Source organism: Etheostoma cragini, chromosome 9 (genome assembly GCF_013103735.1).
Source record: "Etheostoma cragini isolate CJK2018 chromosome 9, CSU_Ecrag_1.0, whole genome shotgun sequence".
Taxonomy (NCBI): Eukaryota; Metazoa; Chordata; class Actinopteri; order Perciformes; family Percidae; genus Etheostoma; species Etheostoma cragini.
In genome coordinates, this window is record NC_048415.1 from 26,846,779 (window position 1) to 26,872,003 (window position 25,225).

Genomic DNA, 25,225 nt, shown 5'->3' on the forward strand with positions numbered 1-25,225 from the left:
AAACACTTAAGTGTGACAAACATGCAAAGGAACAGGAAATGAGGAAGGGGGCAAACACTTTTCACACCACTGTATATACTATTGGCACTGTTTAAAATGTGCTATCATCAGTAAAGAGGATCTTTGCTTCTAGTTTCTCCTGTGTAAATCAGTTATTAAATGGGGACAGTTTCTACCCTCTGACCACTTGTCTTAGCTGAGCTTTAAAAGCTAGAGGTGCAGTCCTAACACTTATGTGATGCCCATACTGCTCTGCTGTTTATTTTTTTTGAAGCTCTTTATTACTTTATTAAAGTTTTAGCAATATAATGTTGATAATTTTACAAGTTATGAACAGTATATTGCTGTATTAGGCTACTTATCAGAGAAGAAAAAAAAAAAAAGCTGGTTGAGTGCATCCAGTACAAAAAGACCTTCATAAAGTGCATATAATAAAATGCATACTGTAAAGTATTGTAAAAAAGAGCTGGTAAAGTGTAGTAGATCTGGACTTGGCTGTTATAGGCCATGACTTGTATAAGTGCAAGCATCTTGGGGGTGTGTTTGACTCATTGTTACCAACTTTCTTTAGGTGACTCTGTACAGCTATAACTGGTCTGTGGACCTGGGCGCCTCTCTGAACCGTGAGCTGGACCGCCTTGTGAAGTGGCAGAATGCGAGGGCTCATGTTGTCCACTGCCTGCTCAACCAGAAGATGGGCCTCTTCCATCACTACTGCTTCTCTGACGCACCCCACCACGAAATAGACTCCAAGCAGGTAAAGACACTGACACCGTCCCTAATGTGGAGAATTGTCAGCAAGTCAACAATAGAACTGCTGTCGTTAAATCAACTTATATTTTACAATAATTCGTTGTTCAGTTATTTTAGGTTTTTCAAGCATAGAATAATCCCATATCAAATTCAAAGTAATTGTCCCATATAACTTTTGAACAAGCTGAACATAAACTTGAATATGATAACTAATCTCAGTACCATCCAGATTATGGCTGTTCCGGATTCCCCTAATGATTTAAATAGATATTAATATTTTAAGCAGTTTTATTGATTGGGTTTTTATTTACTCAAGCATTATAGACATTTGTCTTTATCAAATAACAACAAGCAACAGGCATTTGCATAGATATCTGTGAATAAGGTAACACAGACTCTTTGCATTCACTGTACACAGACCGATCAGGGTTAGGGTAATGCATAGTAACCCCCCTTTGCATACAATGGGGGTTGGGAGCTGCTAGCTGGGGTGGAATCAGGATAGCATCTGGATTCATACGGCTGCAGAAGGTATCAAGTCCTGGGGCAGACGTCATACAGCTGTTGTATCCTGGGGAAGAATCCCTTTGACCGCCACATAACAGATGATGTCACTACCTGTACGCTACCAGCCGGTGTGCCATGTGCTTCTCATGGTATATCATGAGTACTTGAAAATCTAGGGACCTTCCATGGCGTGGTTCCAATATCCGAGTTCAGAGAAGAAGAATAAGGCAAACACAAATGGGACTTCAAAGAAAATGGCCCCGAACAGCTGTAGATTTATTATCAAGATTAGATATGAAAACCATTGAATATGTTTATATTTTGACTCACAGATCTTTAACCGGGGGTCCTAGGGGGTCTTCAGAGTCGCTGCAGGGTGGAAGCCATATTGAATTTACGTTCAATTAAAATCAATTCAATTAAAAAACTTTATGTCCCTGAGGGGCAATTAAAAAGTCCTTGGCAGTAATCCAACATATTGTTAACAAATGTAAATTTGTTTACTTGTAAAAAAACAAAACACTGATGATAGGCTTACTGTCCTATAGGTAAGGTAGTCACTGAGGAAGCCATCGACAGAGACAATTAAGGATTCACTGTTCCACATGTAGGTTTAACATCAAAGCGTGATTTATAAAACCATGCCAACAATTAATATTTGAATAGCTTCAATGTTGAATTGTAGCCCTCCAATAAAACAAATAAGAAGAAAAATAAGATGCACAAAAAATTTAAGGTTTAAAGGCTTTAGGCTGCTCACACATTATTGTTGGCCCAAGTTAATTGGTGTACGTCTGACTCAATGTGTACTTCTACTTCAATACATTTTACTGCTACATTTACCTGACAGAGAAATGTTAGTGCTTACTTAGAATGCAGAATCAGATTTTACTCAAAAAATATTATGTTAAAATATGACACATTAAGCATTAAGCTCCACCTTGTTGATGTTAAGTCAATGTAAGTACTTTGTGCTGATATAATGCCTCTCTTTCCACTTGAAGTAAAAATTTGAATGCAGGACCTGTGCTGTGCAATTTTAATAGTTTTACAGTTAATTGTTGAAGGTTTTGGGTTGAGCTTTAAATGAGCTTAGGGAAGGGGCTGATCAAACAGATCTTGGAGATTGGTCCAAACGTTATGGACCTTGGCTGCAAAGGTGTAATCAACCCTTTTTGTAGTTTGATGGTGGGATGACTAGCGCCCCATTCACACCTGGCCATTGAAATTTGTCCTGAGCGATCCACTCACAAGTGGACAGCTCTTAAGTATGTGAAATCAACAGGACGCCTTGAGATTCCATGACTTATACTGTATGTATATTACTACAGACATACAGTTGCAGGCAGGACACGGATGACTGGGTGGTACCGGAGTAGAGGAAGTTGCAGTAGTTGATCCGTAAGGAAAATGAAGGCATGGATGATTATTTCCAGCTCTGGACAGGAGAGGAAAGACTTTAATTTGGATATGGATTGGAGGTGAAAGTAACTGGACTCGGTTGGTGGTTTTAGCCATGGCCACGCAGTCCTATTTTTAAGTGTCACCGTTGACACTGTACCCCGAATGTCTCCCAATTCTGCGCCAGCGGTGTGTGAATATGTGTGAATGTTCATCTGATGAGGTGGCACCTTGTACGGCAGCCTCGGCCACAGTGTGTGAAAGGTGAATAATTCTTTCCATGTAAGAGTGCTTAGAGTAGTTGTTAAGACTAAAAAAGCACTATATTAATACCGTCTACTTACATTTCTGTTTATCTAAAGTAGGTCATGAAAGTCAGGAATGGTTGTTTATACAAATGTCAATGATACTTTTACATATGGTTACTTACAGTTTTCTTACTTACATTTGGAACAGAACCCAAAGATCTGGTCTCACCTGGGTTCCCATGGTGCATCTGTTCTCATTCAAAATGTAATTTGTCTTTGGTCACCCAAAACGAGAAGACAACCAGCCTTGTTATTCAGAAAAATATAGGAATCATTAACTTACACTAGATGGTGAGAACACAGGGTTCAGTTGACATTCACTAGTAATGCTGACAGGCGGAGGCTGTCACTGAATTCCCTTTCATTGTTTCGCCACCTGCAGCTCCATCAGAGCTGGTTGCTGCTTTATTCAGGCTTGTTTTCTGTTTTGAGTATCTCAGCAAAACTGCTGGACCTCCTGTATTAAATATGAAGCTGCAGATCAATATGCGACTGATGGACTCTGCGGCACAAACCCAAACAAGATTTCTCAGCCATGTGACTAAGCATTTTTATTTTTGATTCTCTCCCCACTCTCTATTCCAGGCCTTCTTGTGTGGATCATATCCTGGAAATACAACCCTGACACATCATCGGCCTTGTTTTTTCAAAATGAAATACTTTACCACCTCAATGCAATTTAGTCCTTGTCAGTTTCCATACATCCTCATGGATTATTTATGCTCAGCTCTGGCTGAGGCATAGCGGTCTGAGCAGGGAGGCTTTCACAGTCTGTAGCTTCTGAGATGTGCTTCCAGTGACAAAACTGTTTGCCAAGCATATTTAACACTGTCTTCCTTCAACACTTTTACTTCTGCTCTCCTCCCCCTTCACATCACGAATCAGCTGTCATATCAACCTCACTGTTTCCATTGCTGAGTAAGAGGACAGTGGTGCAGAAAGACTTCAGTTACAACTTTTAGCCCGGTGATTTTCATTTCAACAGCCACTGGTCAGAAGCTAGAGAGCCTGACCTAGTGTAAAAGACCATGAAAGCACACATGAGAGCATGTACAGTGTTTAAGAGGAAAAAGGGAAGTTTCTACAACTACGTAGACTTTTTGGGGGAGACATTTGGAGTCTGACAGTAGGCCTAAGATATATTGAGAACTGGATGACTAAAAGGTTTCTGCGTCCAGTCTTAGAGCATGCTGGGAAAATGTGGTTAGAGAAACACATTAGTAACAGTTTTTCATTTTTCAACAACTGCTGTTAAGGTAAATGTTTTCCATCACGATTAAGGCCACTGAGCTACAGGTTTTTCTTATCTCAGGAAGTAATAGGCTTCCACTGTTTCTAAAAAAAAAAGAAAAAGAAAATCCATTAAAACTGGCAGGTGGCAGAGATATACTGCTGCTTTACCCGGGATATTACATCATTTTAAATAACACATCAATTAGGATAGATAATCTTTGATATGTTATAGTGTCACAATCATTTCAGTTGCATCAACAGTTCTGTTCCGTCAAAATTGTATAAATTGCATTTCTGCAGATAAACATTTAGTATATAGTTTAACTTACAGTGACTTTGAACTGTAATGGAAAAGCTGAACTTTGTTCTATTAAATATGATAATTAAAATAATTGTCAATTAATGTAAGTGTTATTGGGACAACAAGGATTTAGCCCCAAAGTGTTGCAAGAGAGCTGCAATAAACAGCGCTTAACGTGGGGGAATTATGAATTTGAGTGTTAAACATGGATGAATTAGCAACCATGCAGAGTGGGCCTGGAAAGCCCCATGTGTGTTAAGTGGTTTGTGGTAATTGATTTGGTAAAGTGTACATCTGAAAGCAAATAAATGGTAAGATAATGAGGAGGTGTAGGTCTAGGTGGACAGCAAATCCAAACCCAACCTGGGTTTCATGTATGAGCAGCAGCGCAAAAGCAATGAGTGATTACATGAGTCCTAAATGAATTAGTGTTTAATCAAATTCAAACATAGAAATCCTTTTCCAGCATATGGACAACATGCAGAATGCATGCAGAGTGGAAGGGAGGAAGGGGGGTGGATGGGTAAATAGGGCCCATCAGTTTGTTTTTGCCCTTGGGCCCCCCCAGCAGGTCAATCTGGCCATGGTTACATTGACATAAAGCATGAGACACAGTTGAATTTAAATGAAGAAAGGTTAAAAAAAATAAAAGTCACGTTCAGTGTTGTTCCAGCATTGTTTAGACCTGGCGGCAGCATTGGACAGCGAAGAAGACACCAAATGCCCTTTTTGCCCCATTACAAAACAGGCTCAAAGAATAGAAAGAAACAAACTTTTTCTTTCCCTCCAATGGCCCAACTCTTCATTGCCGCATTACTAATAAGTGCGGACAGAAGGCAGAGTCAGAGCAGCAGAAAATTTGCCTGAGCAGAGCTTCATCTGTCATGGTCCTGATGAGAAGCAGAGGGAGCACCAGTGCACAGTTTGACCCTGCAGCCTGCAGGCGTGCTGCAGCCACACTGGGGCATCTGCGCCCTCACATGCTCTGCTGAACAAACTCCCCCAATAGTTCCTCTCAACTGCAACCAGGGCACACCAACTCTGCTCTGGAAATTTACGTCTCCAATAATAATACAAATACTCATCAACATTTCATATACAGTGCAGTGAATACTATTAAGCCACAGGTCGTGACAGTTAGGTGGGCTCTGTAGCATGCGAGTGTTGAAGCTGACCATGCAGATCCCATTTGAGCTCATCCATAAAGTTTTCAGTGGGAGGAAAATGGTCAGGTGTGTTATTTGAATATTCATAAAATTTAGTAGATTTCTTTTCTCACAAAAGTTTTGTTTCAGACGCCTACTCAAAATGCTCCAGAGGAACAATTTTGTTACTATTCTGTGTATAAGATTGAGAGACTTAATATATTCCTTGAGTTTATATAAAAAAAGCAGTGAAATTGGGGAAACATTTATTGTTTTGTATTTATATAAGTACTGTTTGCCAGATAAAATCAATAAGTTGCCAATTAATTCTATGTTCCAATTCTCACATATTCTTAAATTTAATATTGATAGTGTCATTGTTTTTTACACCTGGAGCATTGGCATTTATAAGTATCAATCTTTTCCCCTGATTCTTCAAGAGCACTAGCTTTTTTTTTTCTAAGCAGGTATTGTCAAACCATTCAGCTGATCCTCTTTGCCTTTTTTTAACCCATTGCTTCAATTTGTCTTACTTTCCATCTGTCTTTTCCAGGATCCCAACCCGTTCCTAAGCCCCTCCATGGAGCCGGATGCGTTGCTGCGTAGCGCAGTTCCCCCTTTGCCCAGTAAAGAGCAAGGCAGGTTGGGTGGCTCTGGCCGGATCCTCGCACCGCTCCACTTCCCCTCCGAGCTGCTTCCCTTTGACGAGGCTCTGAGGGACGTGTGCACCATCCGACCCTTGATGGAGGGGGATGCAGTGGCCCGACATGGCGGCCAGCTCTTGGAGATCAAAGCTATGGAGCGGAGGGGTTAATGCTACTACTACTACTCCTACTATTACTACGCCTACTACTACTAAGAATTGGGGGGCAGTAGCTCAGTCCGTAGGGAGTTGGGTTGGGAAGCGGAGGGTTCAAGTCCCTGTACGGACCATAGTTCGGAATGTGGACTGGTAGCTGAAGAAATGTTCACTTCAGTAAACCTCCTGGGCACTGGGCTAAGGTGCTCTTGAGCAAGGCACCAAACCCCCCCTCAACTGCTCAGGGCGCCTGTTCAGCAGTTGCAGCCCACTCACTCTGACATCTCTCCATTAGTGCACGTATAGGACCTGAACATGTGTGTGTAGTTCAGGCTTGTTTTTAGTGTGTAATAACTTTAAACTGTAATTTCCCCATAGGGGATCAATAAAGAGTATACAATAAATTATAAATATATTATAAATTTACTACTACTAATAATAATAGCATTTTGTCCACTGAGCTCATCAAGCTCCACACTGGACAGGAAGGGTCATGGCTTTGTCTTTGTGCCGACAGAACTGGAGAAACAGATGAAGATCGAGAACCTGTTTGTGACTTGGCAGCAGAGATCAGCACAATCCAACATGCCCATTTCAGTAAGTACCCCAAGTCATAGTTCTGAGACATGCGCATGGCATAACTAAATATTTGTAACCTAAAGACAGAAATGTAAAAGGTAAAAAAATGTATTTATTCCCCTCATATACAGGGTAAACGTTTCTTTTTAATGGCAGCGCGAACAGGTCAAATCCCATTAGTCTCTATAGTAATGAGGCAGGCTGTGGGAACAGTTAGGAGGGTCCTACCAGAGGAGCCCAGGCAGTGGCTAGGATTGTAGGGCAGCAGTAAATCTGTGAAAAGTGCAAACCCATTTAGGGCTAATACGTTAAGGTTTGCAATCAGTTCTGTACCAGGTACAAGTAGCCACCGTAGTGTTGCAAGGATGGGAGTGATATGATCTTGTTCCTTTGAATTTGTTAAAAGTCTGGAGGCAGTAGATGGCCTTTTGGCTTAGCACCAAATGCAGGCAGTTACAATAATCAATCTGACGAGATGATAGCTTGGATTACTTTTTCAAGGTCTGCCTGATATAAACTAAATTCAGATTTTTACAATATTTCAAAGTTAGAGAAAGCATGATTGTACAACCTTTTCTGATTTGTAACAAAAACAAAGCTCAAGCCAAACCTCACACCCACATTGCCGGTCCAAGATGATTTTTCTAATCACAGGTGAAGTTTGGGGGACAAATAAAAGGACCTTAGATTTGGACTCATTGAGAAAGAGTTTTGTGAAACTCTGTTTTGTGAGCCTCTGAGCGTATATTAAGGAGCCCCAATCATAGTTCATTCCTATGGGAAATTATTTAGTATTGCCGTCTGTCAAAGGGGGGAATATCTGGTCTAATTAAAAAGGTTTCTGTCTTCTACAGTGACATCTCTAGAGAGGTTACGTGGTGGCATTACAATTACGAATTTGATATTGTAGCAGACACCCACAGAGCACTCTTACTCTAGCACATCCAAGAGGAGTTGTGCAGCCTGGCCGGGCCTACAGCCATTTGGACTGGCAAATGGTTTTTAGTTGGATGAACTAAATTAACTGTTATGTGATCTGACTGCATCATTGTTAGGCTTAGATCTACACTAAGTTTAGTATCCATCTGCCAAATCTTTAATGTTGCCGCTGCCTGTAAACACTGCTCAGTGACTACAAGCTACAATATACACTCCTATCAGCTTTATTCTTAAACACAAAGTTGTTATAGCCTTATGTATCATAATTATCCTACGTCTCTCAAAATTTAAACTCTGCAGTGTCACTATCTAATCCTAACATGGGTGTCTCAACAGGGGACAGATTTAGAGACTCTGAAGCAGTCATCCAGGCTTGTCCACTACTGTGCCACCCCTCTCCTCTTTGACCCCGTCTTCCGCAAGCAGATCCAAGAAGAACAGATTGTTCAGCCTCCAGTCAAGGTATGTTTGCTGTCTGGCTCATATGGAAGTGACAGAAAGGGGATTAACTGCTGTCTATAGATGCATCCGTGACTTTTTACGTACCGCTATTCACTAGAAACACAAACTATATTACAAGTTGCATCACATGACCTTAGCAGTAATGTTAGTTCAAGTTAGTTTAGAGTTTTAGATGTAAAGTCATTGACCAAAATAACTTTTTCTTCAAATTATGAGAAGCATGCCATGACATGTATATATATCCCCCTAGTTATACAAAGGTAACTGAAGGTAACAGATGTCACTTGATTTGACGCCCTTATTGCCACTCAAAGGCGTTTTACTGTCTACTGCAGTCCATGTCTTTGGATGGCAGGTAGGTACAAATGTAGATTTGTTGGGTAAGTTAAGAGCCTTTTAAGCTCAGCTCCAAAGCTAACCAGATCCACATCACTGCTGTCGCCACACCAGTCTTATTGTGAAGAAAGACTGACTCCTTCATTCGGGGCAAAAACACAAAATTCTTGCCAGTGACTACAGGTAAAGCTCTATTTCGAAGTATCTTCAAAGTCAACTGGATCAATCCCATATCAATCTAATTTCACTGTTTCCTATTCGCCAACAGTCATATTGGAGCTTTAAGTTATGGCTGATGCAAACTGGACATTTTCCAGCTGCTACTGCTTCACAATAAAAGACTTCTATTGGTACACCATTGGGAGGCTTTTATTGTGAAGAAGTAGTAAAAGCAATATGTAAGTCACTAAGCTGACAGCCTAATTAGGGGTTCTATTCTTAAAAAAAACAGGACTAGTCAACTGCATACTCTGTGTTATGTGGTCAGCAACTCAGTTTATTTTTTATTTTTATTAATGATTATTCATTGGGGCTTTTCCCTTTATTACATAGAGACAGTGGATAGGCATTGAAGGGGGATGGCATCCAGCAAAGGGCAGCATGTTGGGTTCCAACACACGCCCTGTCAGAGCCTTGTGTTGCACATGGACCCTCTGCCTCCTCTATGGTTGGTTAGGTGAGGCAGGTTTGCCTCCGAGGCCTTTGGGGTCTCATGTACCTGCAATCAATTCATGAATACTAGGTAGGACACTAATGTATTTTTATTCAAGCTTTTGTAACCTAGTAGCTATTAGTCATAGGTTAAGGTATATTTAGTTTTTTTAATCTACAAATGGCCAAAATGATAATCGCGATTATTTTTGATCAAAATTTTGATCAAGATTATTCTCATGATTATTTGTTGATTGTTGACGTATAACCGACTGCTATCTGGTGAGTTTTCCTCCCGTTACTTTGTCCTCTGTGACTGTCTACATCTTGAAACTAAGTTGCACGGGGTGCAGGGAACTAATTTGACTGGCTCATGAGCAGACAGTGGTTTACTGAGCGGTAGATTGGCGTTGCAAAAAAACTCAGAGTTCTATGAAATGACGCTTTAATTGTGCAGCCCTGATGTCCACTGTTCTCTCTGCCAGAAACGGCATCGCTCCAGCGACTCCACAGCGTCCGGTCGGGACCGCAGCTACAGCACTGATTCAGCTGAGATGCTGCCTAGCCGGCTAAAGGAAGAACCCTGGCTGCTTGAGATTTCTAGCAACTTCCTCCAGCAGTATGTCCAATACCTGCAGAGCATGGGCTTCATTCTTGTCCAGGTCCGACCTCAGTCTCCAGCTCGCAGGTCTGTTTCTGCTAACATCGCTTCTTTTTTTTGCGCGTAATTTCTATTTATTTAAACTAGTTATTTGTTTGTTCTTACTTTTTGTCCGTATTGTCTTTGAAACTCAATTTTAATGTTTTCTTAATGTCTTATGTTTTATGTAATTCCATGCTGCTGTGGAACTGAGTGCCTAAACCATGTTCTATAAATAAACTTGCCTCGCCAAAATCAAAGTGGGCTCGAATGCATGTCAAACCATCTTTCAGTGGCAAGAGATAAAGTTTTTCAAACAACAGCCCAAGCTTTTGGTTTGCTGTTTTGAATTATATAATCTTCCTGATCATTTCATTAGTAAATGTGTTGCACAGTATCACAAAGTTTTTTTCTCGATTGTGGCTGCTAATGTTTTGTGTGAAAGTGAAACATTTCTCTTCTTTTCTCTTTTTCCCTTGTGAGCAGCCATTAGTCATAATATGTCTTTTTACTGTTGTCTGACCTCTAACCTCCCAGCACTGCTGCCCCATGGCTGATGGGAGCAGAGCAGATGCCTGTCCTGCCTGTCACTTTCTAGGCTCCGACCGTGTGACTCTCTCTGAATTATGTCTTACGGGTCGGCTACACGCTGTTGGTAGTCCAGTATCCTTTGGGCCCAAGCCTCTCTGATTTAACCAGACCAAATACCCTTCCTCCCTCCAATCTCTTGCAGCATTGCCCGGGCTCGTGCTGCCATGCTGAGCTCTATGTCATCGGAAGGGAGGATGTCCTTTTCTTATGTAAAGCAGAAGAGTGAGGACAGCCCTAAGGTTAGTGTCCACCAATCTTAGTCCCCAAACACACACACACACGTACACACACACACACACACACACACACACACACACACACACACACACACACACACACACACACAAACACACAATAAAAACAGTTCCTGCTTTTGTTCCTTGTAACATTTTAATTCTAGTTTTCATTCACTCCCTTCTTATAGCCTAAACATGAACTGCATTGAGTTTCGGAAAATAAATACTTTGAAACGGAAATATTTGTAAGAGTATTATATTTGTATACTGAAATTTTTAGTAATAGTGGTTATTGCGGTTTAAGTCCCCTTCCTGACACATTCAAAGTATGTAAAAAAATAAACTCTTCAGTGATGAATGTTTTGTTTTAACACTCCCTAATTATGAAATTCTGGATCTGGCCTCCTGCCCTGTCTTAACACCACTGCTTGCGCTGTGTTGACCGATGAAAGAGCAGTGTGCATCAATATGGCAAAAAAACATTGGACTCTGCCATAAATGTTTGTGTCTCGCGCCGGGTTCATACAGGGGGCGGACAGCACCCGGAGCTGCCCGCTCTCCTTGGGCGCCCACGCTGTTCAGACTGGATGCTCCGCAGTTGGACCCGGACTGAGTCAAGATCAGAAATTTTAGGGGACATTAATATGAGAAAAAACTTTTTTGAGTTAAGGGGATCTTTAAGTTACTGTTGCACTGTCACTACATACACAATCTAAAACCTAAACCCAGTTCGCAGTGGGAATAGCAAATACCAAATCTGACAACCGTGAAGCATGTCTCCATCTTTTATAAATCAGGCACTGGCTCAGACTTAAGTGCTGACACAGTTGTGGTGAGGCAGACCATACCAGTCACCGTAGGAACTGAGTCAAAGCCCAAAGCTGCAGAGTGAAGATCAAGTGAAGACTTGTTGTAATAGGTATACTAGACTTATGTAATTATAGGTAGAGCATTAGATATCGGTACATTGCAGTTTGCGGTATATAAACAAAGACGAAATTAATACTGACAGAATGTGTGTGGTGTTGTAATAATGAAGAAAGAGTGCAGTGCTCAACTACCTGCCGGGCGTTCACAAAACACAGTGCATTTTTCTGTCAGGTAGTGGTAACCTTTTCATTGCTGCTTACATCAGTTGGAGGTGGCTTGGTTTAGAGGTTCCTTGTTCATTTTTGGCACACAACTTTGACAACTCAAAGAACAGAAAATACGAATTTGCTGTAATCCGTGGTTTTGCATGCAGCCTCTGTTTCTGACACACGCACACACGCACACACAGTGCGGACAGTAGAGAGGCCCTGCGAAGTACAAGATAATATTCTAAATGTATTATTTTAACATTACCCATACTCACAAATTGGTTGAGGGTTTAATTACTCTATAAAGGAATGAAATTTCCGCACAAAATATCAGCACCATTGCTTAGAAACCACCTGTGCCTGGCACCTGCATTTGACAAACTATAATTGTAAGACTTTTTTTTTTTTTTTTTTTCAAATGGACTTTGCAGACTACAGCCTCTGGCAACACGGCGTATCATCTCCAGAGGGCACTGCCAGGGGGCATCGTGTTGATGGAACTGGCTTTTCAGGTGAGATTAGGATCAATCCAAATCACTATGCTCACTAACTGTAGTAGATAAAAATATGTTTGCCCCTTTTAATTTTTTAGCATTTTAGCATATTTGAGACAGTTCATGCATGTTTAATGGTCCCATAACATGGTGCTTTTTGGATGCTTTTATAAACGCCTTAGTGGTCCTCTAATACTGTATCTGAAGTCCCTTTCCTGAAATTCAGCCTTGGTGCATTTCTGTGACTGTAGCTATCGAAGGGGGGCTTTTTTTGAGTTAGAAAAGCAGAATTTAGGAATTATTTAGACTAAAATTAAAGGAATGTATGTTGATGGTTAATCACAGATTGGAATATGTCAACTTTTATTCAATATTATTTTAAAACCACTTCAATTCTTTTTCAAATGCTATAAAATTGAATAAGACCCCAAAATTAATGAAAGTAGAGATTTGTACTTGCCAAAGAGTTTTGTGGAATCAATCACGTTATTTTGGGTAATTAAAAATAATACTGATATAGGAAAACGGGTCAATTGGACCCAAAGGCAACATGAGGGTTAAAGGCAGAACAGGATACCCAGGACTCGGTTTACATCTATCGCCATTTCTAGCGATAGCGTCTTTGAAATAAAATTTCACAGACTTCATGCATCCTTTTAAAATGGTCGGGGTCTTAATAAATAGTTGCACCATGTAACATCAAATGTCAAGGTGATGGATAACAAAAGGCAGGCATGTTTCAAGTCTCTTTTAGTTGTAGATTTTCATGTTGCACTGAAATGAGTGTAAAGCAGTCCATCCCTTCAAATCACGAAATCAATCTGAGAATGTTGAACAAGACTAAGACTCTACAGCCATACTGGCATCTCCATGAGGTGCCGTGGTGCTCCCAGCTAAATGCTAATGTCAGCACGTGCACAATGGCAATGAAGACATGTTGATGCGTAGCAATTAAAGGTAACCAAGTTCATCATCTTAGTTTAGCTTGTTAGCCTGCTAACATTTTCTATGTAGCGTTATAGACAGAATCCAGCTGAGGCTGATGGGAATGTCTTTAGTTCAGCAGGGATTTGGTTATAGCATGCCATTTAGCTGACGCTTTTATCCTAAGCGACTTACAATTGCTATGTATGTTAGAAAGTCGGTTGCACACCTCTGGAGCAACTATGGGTTAAGTGTCTTGCTTAGGGACACATTGTCGATGTATCGCAGTAGGAATCAAATCCAGGTCTCCCATACCCAAGGCATGTGTCGTATCCACCGCGCCATCACCACCCCATAAACTAAAGGATTGGACAAATGTTGACCTGTTGACTGATGAAGTCTTAGGATTCATCCACTGGGGATCATAAATGTTTTAATTATTATTTTTTATTATATTACACAACCTTTCTGTGAACAGTTTGTACTTCCCTAGCCCAAGCTAGCCATAACTGATTACATTTTACATAGTATAACTGCAGAGGTGAAACTGAATTTTCATTGAAGGCCACTTTAAATGTCTTAAAACATCATCCTGTCTCTCTGAAAGCTGCACCTGCACTGATAAACAGTAAAGTTTGTGCCATCCCCCCCCCCCTTCAAGCCACACATTAATAACAACCTTTTCATTAAATAACCAGGTGCTTTTATTCTCTTTCTGCCAGGGCTTTTACTTCTGTGTGAAGCAGTATGCACTGGAATGTTCCCGCATTCCCATGGGACAGACTGTCAACTCCCAGGTAAATGATTGTCGGAAATCTGCACTGCTGTGTGGACACACAACAATAAGTGGCCCCTTTTCTTTTGTTGGGGTTTTGTAGGGTTTGAAAGCATGATAGAGAGCAAGAGTAACAGAAAACTGAATCCTAAATGATTTCAATGTCTCAGTTTTACATGTGAGGGGGCGGCTGAATTGAACTCTTCGTGTACCAGTGGTTTTAAAGTAGGGTTCCGTGACTTCTGGGGGAAGTTTCTGAGTCCTGAATTGGGTTCTTTGGTTCTTAAGAAGGTGCCGGGGCTACTGGTTCTGCTTCCAAGTTCTTGGAGGGGCTCTCAGGGGTCAGTAAGATTGAAAGATTGGATGGTTCAGAGGTTGTTTTTGGAATAAGCAACGTTTTTATTGCTCTTTTTATTAGATAGATATTACAATGAAAAATGACTGACATTCTCCACTTGATCTCTTCATTCTCGTGTAAATTAAGTCAGCCACTAAAAGACACCTACACTCTCCAAATATAGTGATAACAGAAAAAACTCACAAAAAGTGTCAGTCTTGGGGGGAATGTGTTTTTACTGGAGTGCGTGGTGCAAGAATGTTTGAGAAAAAGTTTGCTGCTACATAGTTGTTTCATGTTATTTTGTCTCCGTTTTTGTTGCTATGATGTCATTGTTTTGGTTTTTCTTTCTGCATCTTTGGTGCCAAATGGCCATTGATGAGATTAGAGCTCAGGTTATCAGGTATAAACACTGGCTTGTTTGTATTTCTGAGACCAATCACAATGCACTGGATGCCAGGCTTTAAAACCACACTGCACATCCAGTAAGTTGTTGGTGCTAGTTTTAGTGTTCCTTTGTGCCTCTGAACATACACAACATGCAATTAAGAGGTCTGTGCAACTTGAACAGGGCCCTTAAGTGACAACAAGATGCGTTTTAAACTCAGATATTGTTTAAATTCACCTTACCTGTCTTATTCCGGCCGGTAACTAGCTTGCCCTGTTGGCTGCTAGCTGTCAGGTGTTAGCTGCTGTCCGGTATAAACTTGTGTGTTCTGCATAATCATAATCATCACGCATCAGTTCCATGTGTATTTGTAGCTCATCCATTTTGTGTGTGATCGATCTGGTGTTGGTGAATAGGGGGCTTGGCAGTGTCAATCTGTATGGTAGTAGCAGGCCCACCCGCCAGCGTCCTTGCTTCTCGGAGCGATCTGCACACTGTTTACCTTTTCCTGCTATACCGGGACTTCAGCGCGAGACTACAGCTAGCCTTCAGTAACGCTATCTCTGTGCAAGCCAGCAGCTATTTGAGCACTGCACTCTTTCTAATTCGGCCCAAATCCATGTAGGAACACATTCACTGATATGGTCAGAACCACTACAACGTTCAATTACCTATTTTTGAGGGGGAATATACTTCAAGTTTTCGTCGCAAAGGCATAACCTGTCCTCCTGGAGGAAATAGCAACACCATCGGGCTCTCACTGGATTGTTTTCCGGACTGGGAGGTGACAAAGGCGGGAAGAAATCAGAAGCAAGGATGACGGTCGGGCCTGCTAAGTGTCTAAGGGAACTACCACACAAATCGACACTACCAAGCCTCCTACTCACCAACACCAGATCGTTAACACACAAGAGTCACAAAGACACTCTAAAACTTGCCCCAAAAACTGCCGTTTTAGCTGAGTGAAAACTCGTATACATAGTTGCAGCTACTCTGTGTTGACCGCACCGATTTGGCTTGTTATTTTTTCGTATCGACTGTACTCGCATATTTGTTGCAATCAAGATTAAAAAAATATATATATTGGCCAGAATTCTCCTTTAAAGCCGTACTGTTGTTTCCACTATTGTGACTATAATGTTGTTTTTTTGCAGTGCAATAAATCCAGCTCTAGGAATAGTAAGTTATGTATTATATGCATTCATTTGGAAGCACATCTATTTGTTATATTGTAATTTGGACATTCAGAACGTAACCACCTGTGAAGATGAAATCCTGATGCTCTTCCAGAGTGATTCTTCATCTGGAATTAAAACAACTTTGCTTCAGTACTTTCACTATCTAGGGTTTTATTCACACTGTCAATGGTTAGACTTTCATTGGATTCTCCAATCCATAGTAAAGAGTTATTTTAGCTTATAGAGTTACATGCAAACCTGGCTGAAGGTAAAGTGAAGTGCGTTAAAGGTATAGGAAGCTCGACTTTGTGTATCTGTAACTGAATAGGTGTTAAATGGGTCTTAGCTCCATCAGCTCTTAGAAACGGCATCAATTTTCCCATATGATATGGTGCTTCTTTCCTTGAATCATAATATCTTTACTAACTGTTTCAGATGCTGGGTTTTAAAACAGTTGGACAGTGTTTTGTCAGAGGAAAATTCACCTAGGCGGCTCAGTCATAGGCCAATTAGTGTAAACTATTACAGGGGAGACATGTATATTTGGCATTTTTTTTCTACCGGTCATACTACCATGGATGATGGAATTCCCTTGCAGTGGAAGTAAATCTTTTACATCAAGTCCAAGTTCAACATTGGGTAACCTTTTTATAAGAACTAATTTAGGACGGTTATGCGACAGAACTAGCTGTCACAAATATATCTCTGGAATAAATAATAAATAATTTGTTCACATTTTGGCCTGTGAGCAACTAATCTGGGAGGAAGCACGGAATAACTTTGCTGTGCGACTTGGTGTTAACACTTTCAAGAATTGTGTGAGCAACTTGAATTTAAGCTAAGTGAAAACAAACAAACCACCATTCTCTTGATGGAAGAACTATGATACTAAATCAAGCTTTCTGTGACTTTAAATGAATAATATAAGTTTAAGGACGTACAACTTGACTGTGAGTTCTATGCAGAAAGCTGTGATTGTGCGGTCTACACATCTGACTTTTTTTTTTTTTTTTTTGAAATGTCAGGCCTTTTAGATGTAACTCTCATCCCATCTGCCAACACCCCATGTCTTAATTTCCTGCTTAATCCCGGGTACTATATTGGGTAACATTACAAACATTTTCTATTCTGCCACACTTGTTACTGATCCCTTTTCAGATTTCTGGACCAGCGCACTTTATTGTGTCAATAAAGGCAAAGAAGGATGTTTTGAAAGATGTCGCAGCACTTGTTTCCCTCTGGATTTGTTGTCAGAATTTCTACAAAGTGATGTAAGAGAATGACTGTCAGCGAGACGGTGGCTTTATGCACAGCAGGAGGAGGAAAAAAACATCTTGTGAGGAAAGGAGGCATCTGTTACAACTGTTTTGTGTGCTAAGGATGTTCTAAAATAGTCTGAAAAAGTTTTGAAATTCATTAAACTTTTTTTTAAATTGTCATAATAGTTATTATAAATTGAATTTGAAAAATTCAATACAAACTCGCCTTCGTGACCAACAGGACACTACACATGCTATGACGGCTCTTGTGTTCCATGTAAAACAATATGGACTAGTTCACTAATTAGGGGTCACTAGTTAATTAATTAATAAATGAGAAAAGACTGTTTAGAAAATGATTTACAATGAAATTACAGCATCAATAAAAGTGTCAGTAAAACACACTAGAGTGGCCTTTCTCACAGAACACATTTTGATATTACACATTAGAAAAAGTGAATGATGGCTAAATTCCATCATGCACAATATCAGGGTCCTGGTATAGAGCATGCTGTCACATTGTCATGGCCTACTGGGACACTTGAAAAAACAGAAGCACTGTTAGTGTTTTTCGTAACACCTGTGCTTTTCCTACTATGACTAGTCAGAATGTCTGCTCTGAAAAAAGGCCTATAGCACACGTTTAGAAGAGAAAAGGGATTAAGTCAGCAAACTTACACAGCAATATCTATTATGATTTTACCTTGGTGTCATGAACAATGCTGACTACACTACATGGTGTATGATTTCTCCTTCATTAAAGTACACAGGTTTACAGAGGGATGAGTCAAGCAAACTCTGTAGCTTGTATCCTGTGGTTGTTTCACAATAAAACCTACCCCTGCCTTCACAGTGAAACGCATTTAAAATAAAACCGATCCAGTTAGTATTAAGAGTAGCTGTATCTATAACTTTCTCTAAAGAAAGCTATGCTAAACAAAATGGAAGCAAAATACTGTGATGCACTAGTACATAAAAAAAAGGAACAGGTGATTGCAATGGCACCACAAATTAAAAGCAGTGCTGGTACATCTTTTTCCCAATGTACACTTTTGTTTATTTCTAGTGTTTGAAATGGCCCTACACCCTGACAGCTATAAATAACTTGAAAAAGGTGTGAAAAAGTATCACCTGTAGCTGCTGATATCCCTTAAAAACACCCACCAATCATTGACTCGTGGTCCGCTTGGAGAGAAACATTGAAGTGCCCCCTTGCCCCGCTGTGCCTACTCTACCCCTCTAATGAACGAGCCTGCGCTCAGTGTGCGTTGCTGACCAGTATGACTACCAGTAGTCATGTTTGTTTTATACATTCTGGATGATAATATTTAGTGTTTGCGTACCGCTGAATGAGAAATCAAGTCAAATTTCTGTCCTTGCTCCGCTCTGAAGAAGCAAGGCAGCGGTGCTCGTGCAGGTCTGTGTGTGGGCAAAGCCCCAAGGGCGGGGGGGATGGGTTAGACAGATGCCCGAGGAGATGCTAATATTAAAATATTGCTAGCTTTTCAACATTACCAACCTTACCTTTTAATGATGTTACAGAAAGTATGTAAATACTACATTGCTGTTTTACACATGAACTACTGTAAACACTGTAGCCACAGTGCTGACTAGTGGTTTTAGTTGTCAATTAGTCAATAGTTAGAGCAACTTCTTCTAGACTTTCAATGAAATGCCCCAATCTACAAGAGACATGCCTTTCCTATATTGACCTCTGGGCACCAGTCTTATCTAATGGCGGTCCACAGATATAATGTGTGTGTATTGTGTGTCTCATTGCATTTTTGTACCATGGAAAAGGTTTGGAAATCCATGTTCTTATTTATTCTTGTAGTATCTCTTCAGTCTTCCTTTCCATCCATCTGTCTGTGTGTCAGTGTCTGCCTAGTCCCACCTCATGTCATCTCTCCATCAGGGCAACCTCCTCACCAAACCTCGGTGCAAGCCGTTTCCAGATGCCCCCCCAGTAACTGACTGTGTGGTATGTCCCAGCCATTCTCAAGGGAGGGTTGTCTCACTACAATCAGGTTTCACCCCTCCCTGCTGCTCTGCTTGCTGCCATCAGTCCTAGTCTCTTCCTTTCCAAATCTACATGTCTTTTTGTCTCTTTGGTAATGAATGAGATTCAGTGTTCAATGAAGTGTTCTTTCATACAGTTGCTACAACAAACAGCTTGACTGTAAGGCAAGTGCCAGGTTTAGCTGGATGCAGGGTCTCAAAGATTGTTTTTACTTGGGCAAAGGTGTTTAAAATATTTTCTCAGGCCTGAGTCAAGCTCCCCGTGATTTCCTTTTCCTTTTTGATTTTCAACAAGCTGTCCATCTCTGTGCTTGCTTGTTTGGGTGTCGTGGGTGTGTCAGCTTGTGTTTTTTTAAGTGTCCCTTCAACCATTGTTGTTCCCTCTGCCCTTTCTTTAATAATCTAACTGTCTTTCCTCTTGCATCTTTGGTTGCCAGGGGGTTGACTGGCGCTAGGACTTTCTTCCAGGCCTACCTCCACTATCAATTCTAGTATCTTTTGGGGTTTAAAGGGTCAATTATTGAATAACATGGGGCTAAAAACTGCTGCTGCTCTGCTCGCTATAGATGATCATATCAACAGACTGTAAAACTTTGATGGATTTTTTGCCACTAAATTGGTTACAATTCTATTGGTTCCAAATGTTGATGTTTCAATGACTACTAATTTGAGCAAACAAAAACGATATGGAGTTCCCCACGTTTTGATTCTAGGGCCACCGCTGTTTAAATTCTACATACGCAAAATTACTGAGTGCAAGTCATTTATTTTATGTCCTAAAAAGAACAAATTTGGGAACTGTAGCAATGTTGGGGGAACTGCATTATATAATAAAAACATGAGTGTATAGGCTGGTTCCAGTATTTGTATTATCCTTCAAAATTGCTTCAAAATGTATGTAAAATATTTTTTCACATTTTAATCAAATCATTAAAGTCAATCAATTGTAATGTCAAACACCAATTACATAGTGGCTCATGTGGTTTTCAGATTCAGGAACTGTGAAAACATGAATTTCACATTTAACATCTCATGTGCAACACTGTTTTACACACAAATTCATATACTTTACACATCAAACAAAATTTCACATGTGATGAATTCACACATAAGCCAAGTTCAGTTTATTTACATCATTCTAACATGTTTATAGAAACTAAAGTTAGTTTCCCTGATCTTTTTACAGTCCACTATATATGTTTATTAAGACTGAAACAGGCATCTAATGTTTGATCTATTATTTGAATTTAGGTACTAAGAAAACTACAAAATAAATTAATTTAAAAAAGCAATCTTTTTTCCCAGCAAGCAGACAAGGTAAAAATTATCATAGATACCAAAACAAAATCACAGGTAGGCATATATGGTTTCTGGACGTGCCTTGTGAAACTTTATTTTTCACATTATTCCTAATGTCTGTAATATTTCATAACTTGGATTTATGACCTTGGTATTTTTATAATCCCAGCTACGTTCCTCGCAACATGAGGACAGAGCATCTGCTACCACATTAAATATATAGTGAAAAGTAAAGAATGCATTTCTAAGTAAGACCTAGAGAGGTTTGTCATGTCACTGTACTAGCTACCAGTGTGTAAATCACTTCCTTTCCACCAAAATTAGTTTGGTGGAAAGGAAGTATTTTTTAGTGTTTGTGTATAAAATACATGTTAATTCTGGACAGAAAATGCAGGAGTACAACCTTGCTTAAAGTGAAATGTTGGTGGATGTCACCATGTTTAAGCTTCCCTATCATGACTGTTCTTGTCTTTATTTAATCAGCTTGCTTTGTGTATTGTCTTCTTCTTGTATGACCCCAAATTATTACAGCGTCATTAATCAATCTAGCCACTGCCATTCATTTAAGTTCACCCAGAGTGAGGCAGACAGGATACAAGATGCAGCCCCTCGTCTTAACCTGACAATTTATTCTGTCAAAGTTACACAGGTCGTTTAATTAGCTAGAACCGTTTGGGATTACATGTTAGGAAATAATAAATGTTAGCTTGATAGTTGCACACAAAAAAAACTAAAACTAAATGCACTAAAGAGCTCTCTTTAGTCCCAGTGGCTTCCTGGCTCCATCGATGGCAGACTAAGAGGTCAAACTTCATTTGTCTGCCAGACTGCGGGAATACCTTTGGGGAGAGAAAAGTTAAAGTTCATCTTTTCATACCTCTGTGCCAAAAGAATATTCTTCTTTCTCATCTCTGTGTTGAGATTAGTGATAATGGTGAACATATCCTGCCCTTATGCTAGTTTCTGAACAACAGGAAAAGGGGCTGAATGGTTCCATACACTGACAGAGAGATAAAAAAAATTCTAAAGAAAGCTATGCAGTTTTTCTTGCTTCTTTGATTTAATAAAGCCTATTTGTATGGGTGCCAGGCAAATGGTCCAGATGAAAGTAAACGCGTGAGTAGCATTCAGCTCTCCCTGTAAACGCCGATTGTGCTGTAATTACCTGCACACCGTAGCCTCTCATGGCAGCCATTTACATTTGCAATTAATGCTTTTGTCAGCCCCCTTTGATGTTGGATTTAATTAAATAAGATACCATTATGAATCTGTTTGACATCAAAGTTGCTAACAAAAGGCTCTCACCAAGTAGCAATGCGAGTCACTGAGCAGCAGGGCCTGAAGCAGTCAAAGCTGGGAGCAGCTGGAATGGCAGGGTGTTCCCCTTCAAATGCAAAACAGGTTCAACCATTTAGTGAAAGTGTGGTGAATGCCAGATTAAATTCATCTTCTAGGGATCTGTGAATTGATAATGGCCAGCTTTGAGTTTGGAGTTAGAGTACCCTCTGGATTTTGAGGCCATACTTGTGTAGTGTGACTTCTTTCGCCCAGTGACTATCCGATAGTCATGCTGTGCTGGTAATGACTGTGTCCACCCCTTTATTTTAGCTCTCCATGCTCTTCACTGAGGAGTGTGATAAAGTGCGGGACTTGATGCACGTTCACTCCTTCAGCTACGACTTCCATCTGCGAGTGGTTCACCAGTACTTGGTTGGCTGCCAAATGACGCTACGCCAGGGCTACCAGCTCACAGACTTCCTGGACGACTTCATCTCCCATCACCCAGACATTCCCAAGTTTGGCCGCAACCACGTCTTCCAAGGTGACTTTGGTGTTAAGTAATATTTAAAGTTACACTGCAACTCCCAATTGCTGTGGAAATCTAGAATCACCAGAAATAGACAGATTCACAAGATTTGTGCTTAAAAAAGCAAGTGGCTACATCCGAATACTATGTGGTTAACCCACAGTGGATAAAAGAGTAGAGAGTGAGCTGCCTCTGCTTTCTCGGCTTAGGCTACTTCCACACTACTACGTTTTGTTTTTAAAATAAATACCTTTTGCTTAGTTTACACCTCGCTGAGACATTTGGAAACACTGCTGTCCCCGTTCTGTTTTGAAAACTCTGGGGTTGCTTTGTAGTCTGGATGGGCACAAGTTGAGACCTTTGTAAACGAGAACCCCCAGCCCATCCCCATGCTCGGTTATGTCTTATAAGAACCCATTTTCATTCAGACATCTTGAGCTGAGAGGTCAAGGGACCCCTTTGAAAATGGCCATGCCAACTTTTCCATAACCAAAATTTTGCCAAATGTTGGAGCAGTATTTAGCCACATTTCCAAGACGCTAGCATATCATGTCCTATCATGCCTTAGGCCTTCTACTTTCATATGGTACTGATATCTCTTCCTAGCTATAGAGGCCAGCACGCTACAGCTTTTTACAGACTGTAATGTTAGCTCAGTTGTGAGTCTAGCTATTAATCTGTGCTGTCCATTGTCTCCTCCAGCTCCCTTTACTGCTCACTGCTGGCCAAAAGAGAATCCCCTTAAAAAAATAGTTGGGAGTAAATCTTTCAAAGTGTTTCACTGCCACACAAAAGTGACGATATAAATTCTAACTGCTTTCATTTGTTTTCCTTTCCACTATGTATCACTTTTCCATTTATGTATCACTGCGGTTTTCATGTTAGGAGGAGTTATTTCCGAGTCATTAAAGAGATAAAAGAAAGATATTTGCATCATGTTTTTGCATGAAGGGTTTTAAAAGCTCTGGGATTAGATTATCTTCATGAGAGCCTCTGATCCTTGTGTACGTCAGGGAGCTTCTCCATCTCCACGGGGATGATAACTGCTCATCAGCTCTACAACTACATCACAGACCACGCCAGCACCTACGGCATGAAGCCGCTCCGCATGTCCAAGGCTGCGGTTGCAACAGACAACAAGAAAGGGACGCCTGAACTGCACGAGTATGCACTAGTTGCTCTGTGGAACAGGTAATATAACATCAGAATCGCAGAATGCATATATTCCTATTAGGGATGGGGATCTTTAATTATTAATGATATTGATCCCATTTTTGGGACTGCTTAACGATCGATACTTTTCTATTACTTGGGTGTAAGACGAGACAACAAATTCTTGATTTGAACTAAAATATTATTGCTTTTATTGCAAAAACTGTGAATCTGTGACTGGCCCACAGAGCAGTGTGCTCCATACCCAGTCCGACTATGTTTGTGGGGGGGGGTTAATCTTTACCTCTGGTCTTTACGCACACACTGTGCTGGAAAATCATTGTTCAGATTCTCGCACGTATCTATTTTTAGACATAACGGGATATGATCCACTACTCTCGATTGCAGTATCAATAAGCTCAGACCTTATTGATTTTGAGGTTTTTATAAATTTGGAATCAATGCCTTAATAGAACCAGGTTTCGAGACCCATCCCTAATTCTCATGACATAATGACTTGTCTGTAAAGGATTGGCGCAATACACACATATCATGAAAGGTTGCAACATACCGCAATAGACGCTACAAGAGTTTTTGTGTTAGTTAAAAAAAAATATCAGTAGAGCCTCGAACATTAAAAAGTAACTGTTGTTCTTTTTTAGTGTTGTCTTTCTGTCCAGTTACATCTTCAATTTGTTTAATAAAAGGATGTTAGAACTGATTTCCCTTACATTTGTTTTACATGTTACACACAGTTGGTTGTGCAGCCCTAGTTCAGACAGAAAAAATAACTTTTTTACACTTTGTCGGGAATTTTTTGTTATGCCGTTGGGCCCTTTAGTTTAACTCTGTTATGCTCCTGTCTGGAAAACTAATCAGAATTTGAACTCTGTCATTCCTTCGACCGTTAAGTTACTGAATACACACCGGTTTCTGAATGTGAATAAACTGCTTAATATCAACCTTCTCCTTCTTCTCTTCTTTCTTGCTTTAGTTCGGGTTCTTACAAGGATCTGGAGGGCCTGCACCACCATGATGACTTTGACGTGTCGCTGGTGGTGTGCCATAATGCTGCTCCATTCGAGGAACAGTCTGACGGGGAGAGGCATCTGCTGAGGTAAAGAGATATGAAAGAACAGATTAAGGAAGATATAAAGCGTGAGCCCATAAAAGCAAAAAGATTTCCACTTGGCTTTTTTTGTCTAAAATTGGGTTTATTAATTGATTAATTGATTAAAAAAGCGACTTGACTATGACAATAATAGTTCATAGTAGCCTTAGTTTGGATTGTCTAAATTAATTATATAAATTTTGATTGATACTGGATGTTTAGGTTGATGCCAATATTGATATTTCAGCTTAAATAAATTCAGACTATATTTTGCTAAATATATTTTAAATAATTTTTTACAGAAATGCATATTGCTAACATTTCATTTAGTTAAAGATACCTTTGGTTAATAAAGAATTGCACTAAGCAGGACATTTTACAGTTGAAAAATAAACAAACTTACTTATACAGTTGTGTTCGAAATAATAGCAGTGCCTTTAGAACAATGAGTAAATGTCAAAATTCTTCAAAGAAATTGTACTTTAATGAACACAGATACATTGGGGACACAGTACATTCTAT

At 40.1% G+C, this 25,225-nt stretch overlaps 1 protein-coding gene and 1 long non-coding RNA gene across 6 annotated transcripts in view; one reads left to right on the forward strand and one right to left on the reverse strand.

The window, feature by feature from the left end:
- Nucleotides 1-25,225, forward strand: part of szt2 (SZT2 subunit of KICSTOR complex) — a 114,468-nt gene that overhangs the window by 82,167 nt on the left and 7,076 nt on the right. For 4 of the 5 annotated variants that reach the window (XM_034880542.1, XM_034880545.1, XM_034880543.1 and 1 more), the window contains 12 exons: nt 572-757; nt 6,202-6,457; nt 6,965-7,044; nt 8,302-8,427; nt 9,900-10,102; nt 10,788-10,884; nt 12,392-12,472; nt 14,101-14,175; nt 19,231-19,296; nt 22,242-22,455; nt 23,454-23,631; nt 24,587-24,709. In XM_034880542.1, coding sequence (XP_034736433.1) covers nt 572-757; nt 6,202-6,457; nt 6,965-7,044; nt 8,302-8,427; nt 9,900-10,102; nt 10,788-10,884; nt 12,392-12,472; nt 14,101-14,175; nt 19,231-19,296; nt 22,242-22,455; nt 23,454-23,631; nt 24,587-24,709 — 1,685 coding nt within the window. The remainder of the gene's footprint in view (nt 1-571; nt 758-6,201; nt 6,458-6,964; nt 7,045-8,301; nt 8,428-9,899; nt 10,103-10,787; nt 10,885-12,391; nt 12,473-14,100; nt 14,176-19,230; nt 19,297-22,241; nt 22,456-23,453; nt 23,632-24,586; nt 24,710-25,225) is intronic. The other variant, XM_034880546.1, reaches the window with a different exon arrangement.
- The window catches only part of LOC117950002, a 16,267-nt gene continuing 5,633 nt past the window's right edge, over nt 14,592-25,225 (reverse strand). The window contains exons 2-4 of the long non-coding RNA XR_004657782.1: nt 17,996-18,003; nt 15,435-15,439; nt 14,592-14,602 (exon numbers count right to left, since the gene is read on the reverse strand). This is a non-coding gene — a long non-coding RNA (uncharacterized LOC117950002). The remainder of the gene's footprint in view (nt 14,603-15,434; nt 15,440-17,995; nt 18,004-25,225) is intronic.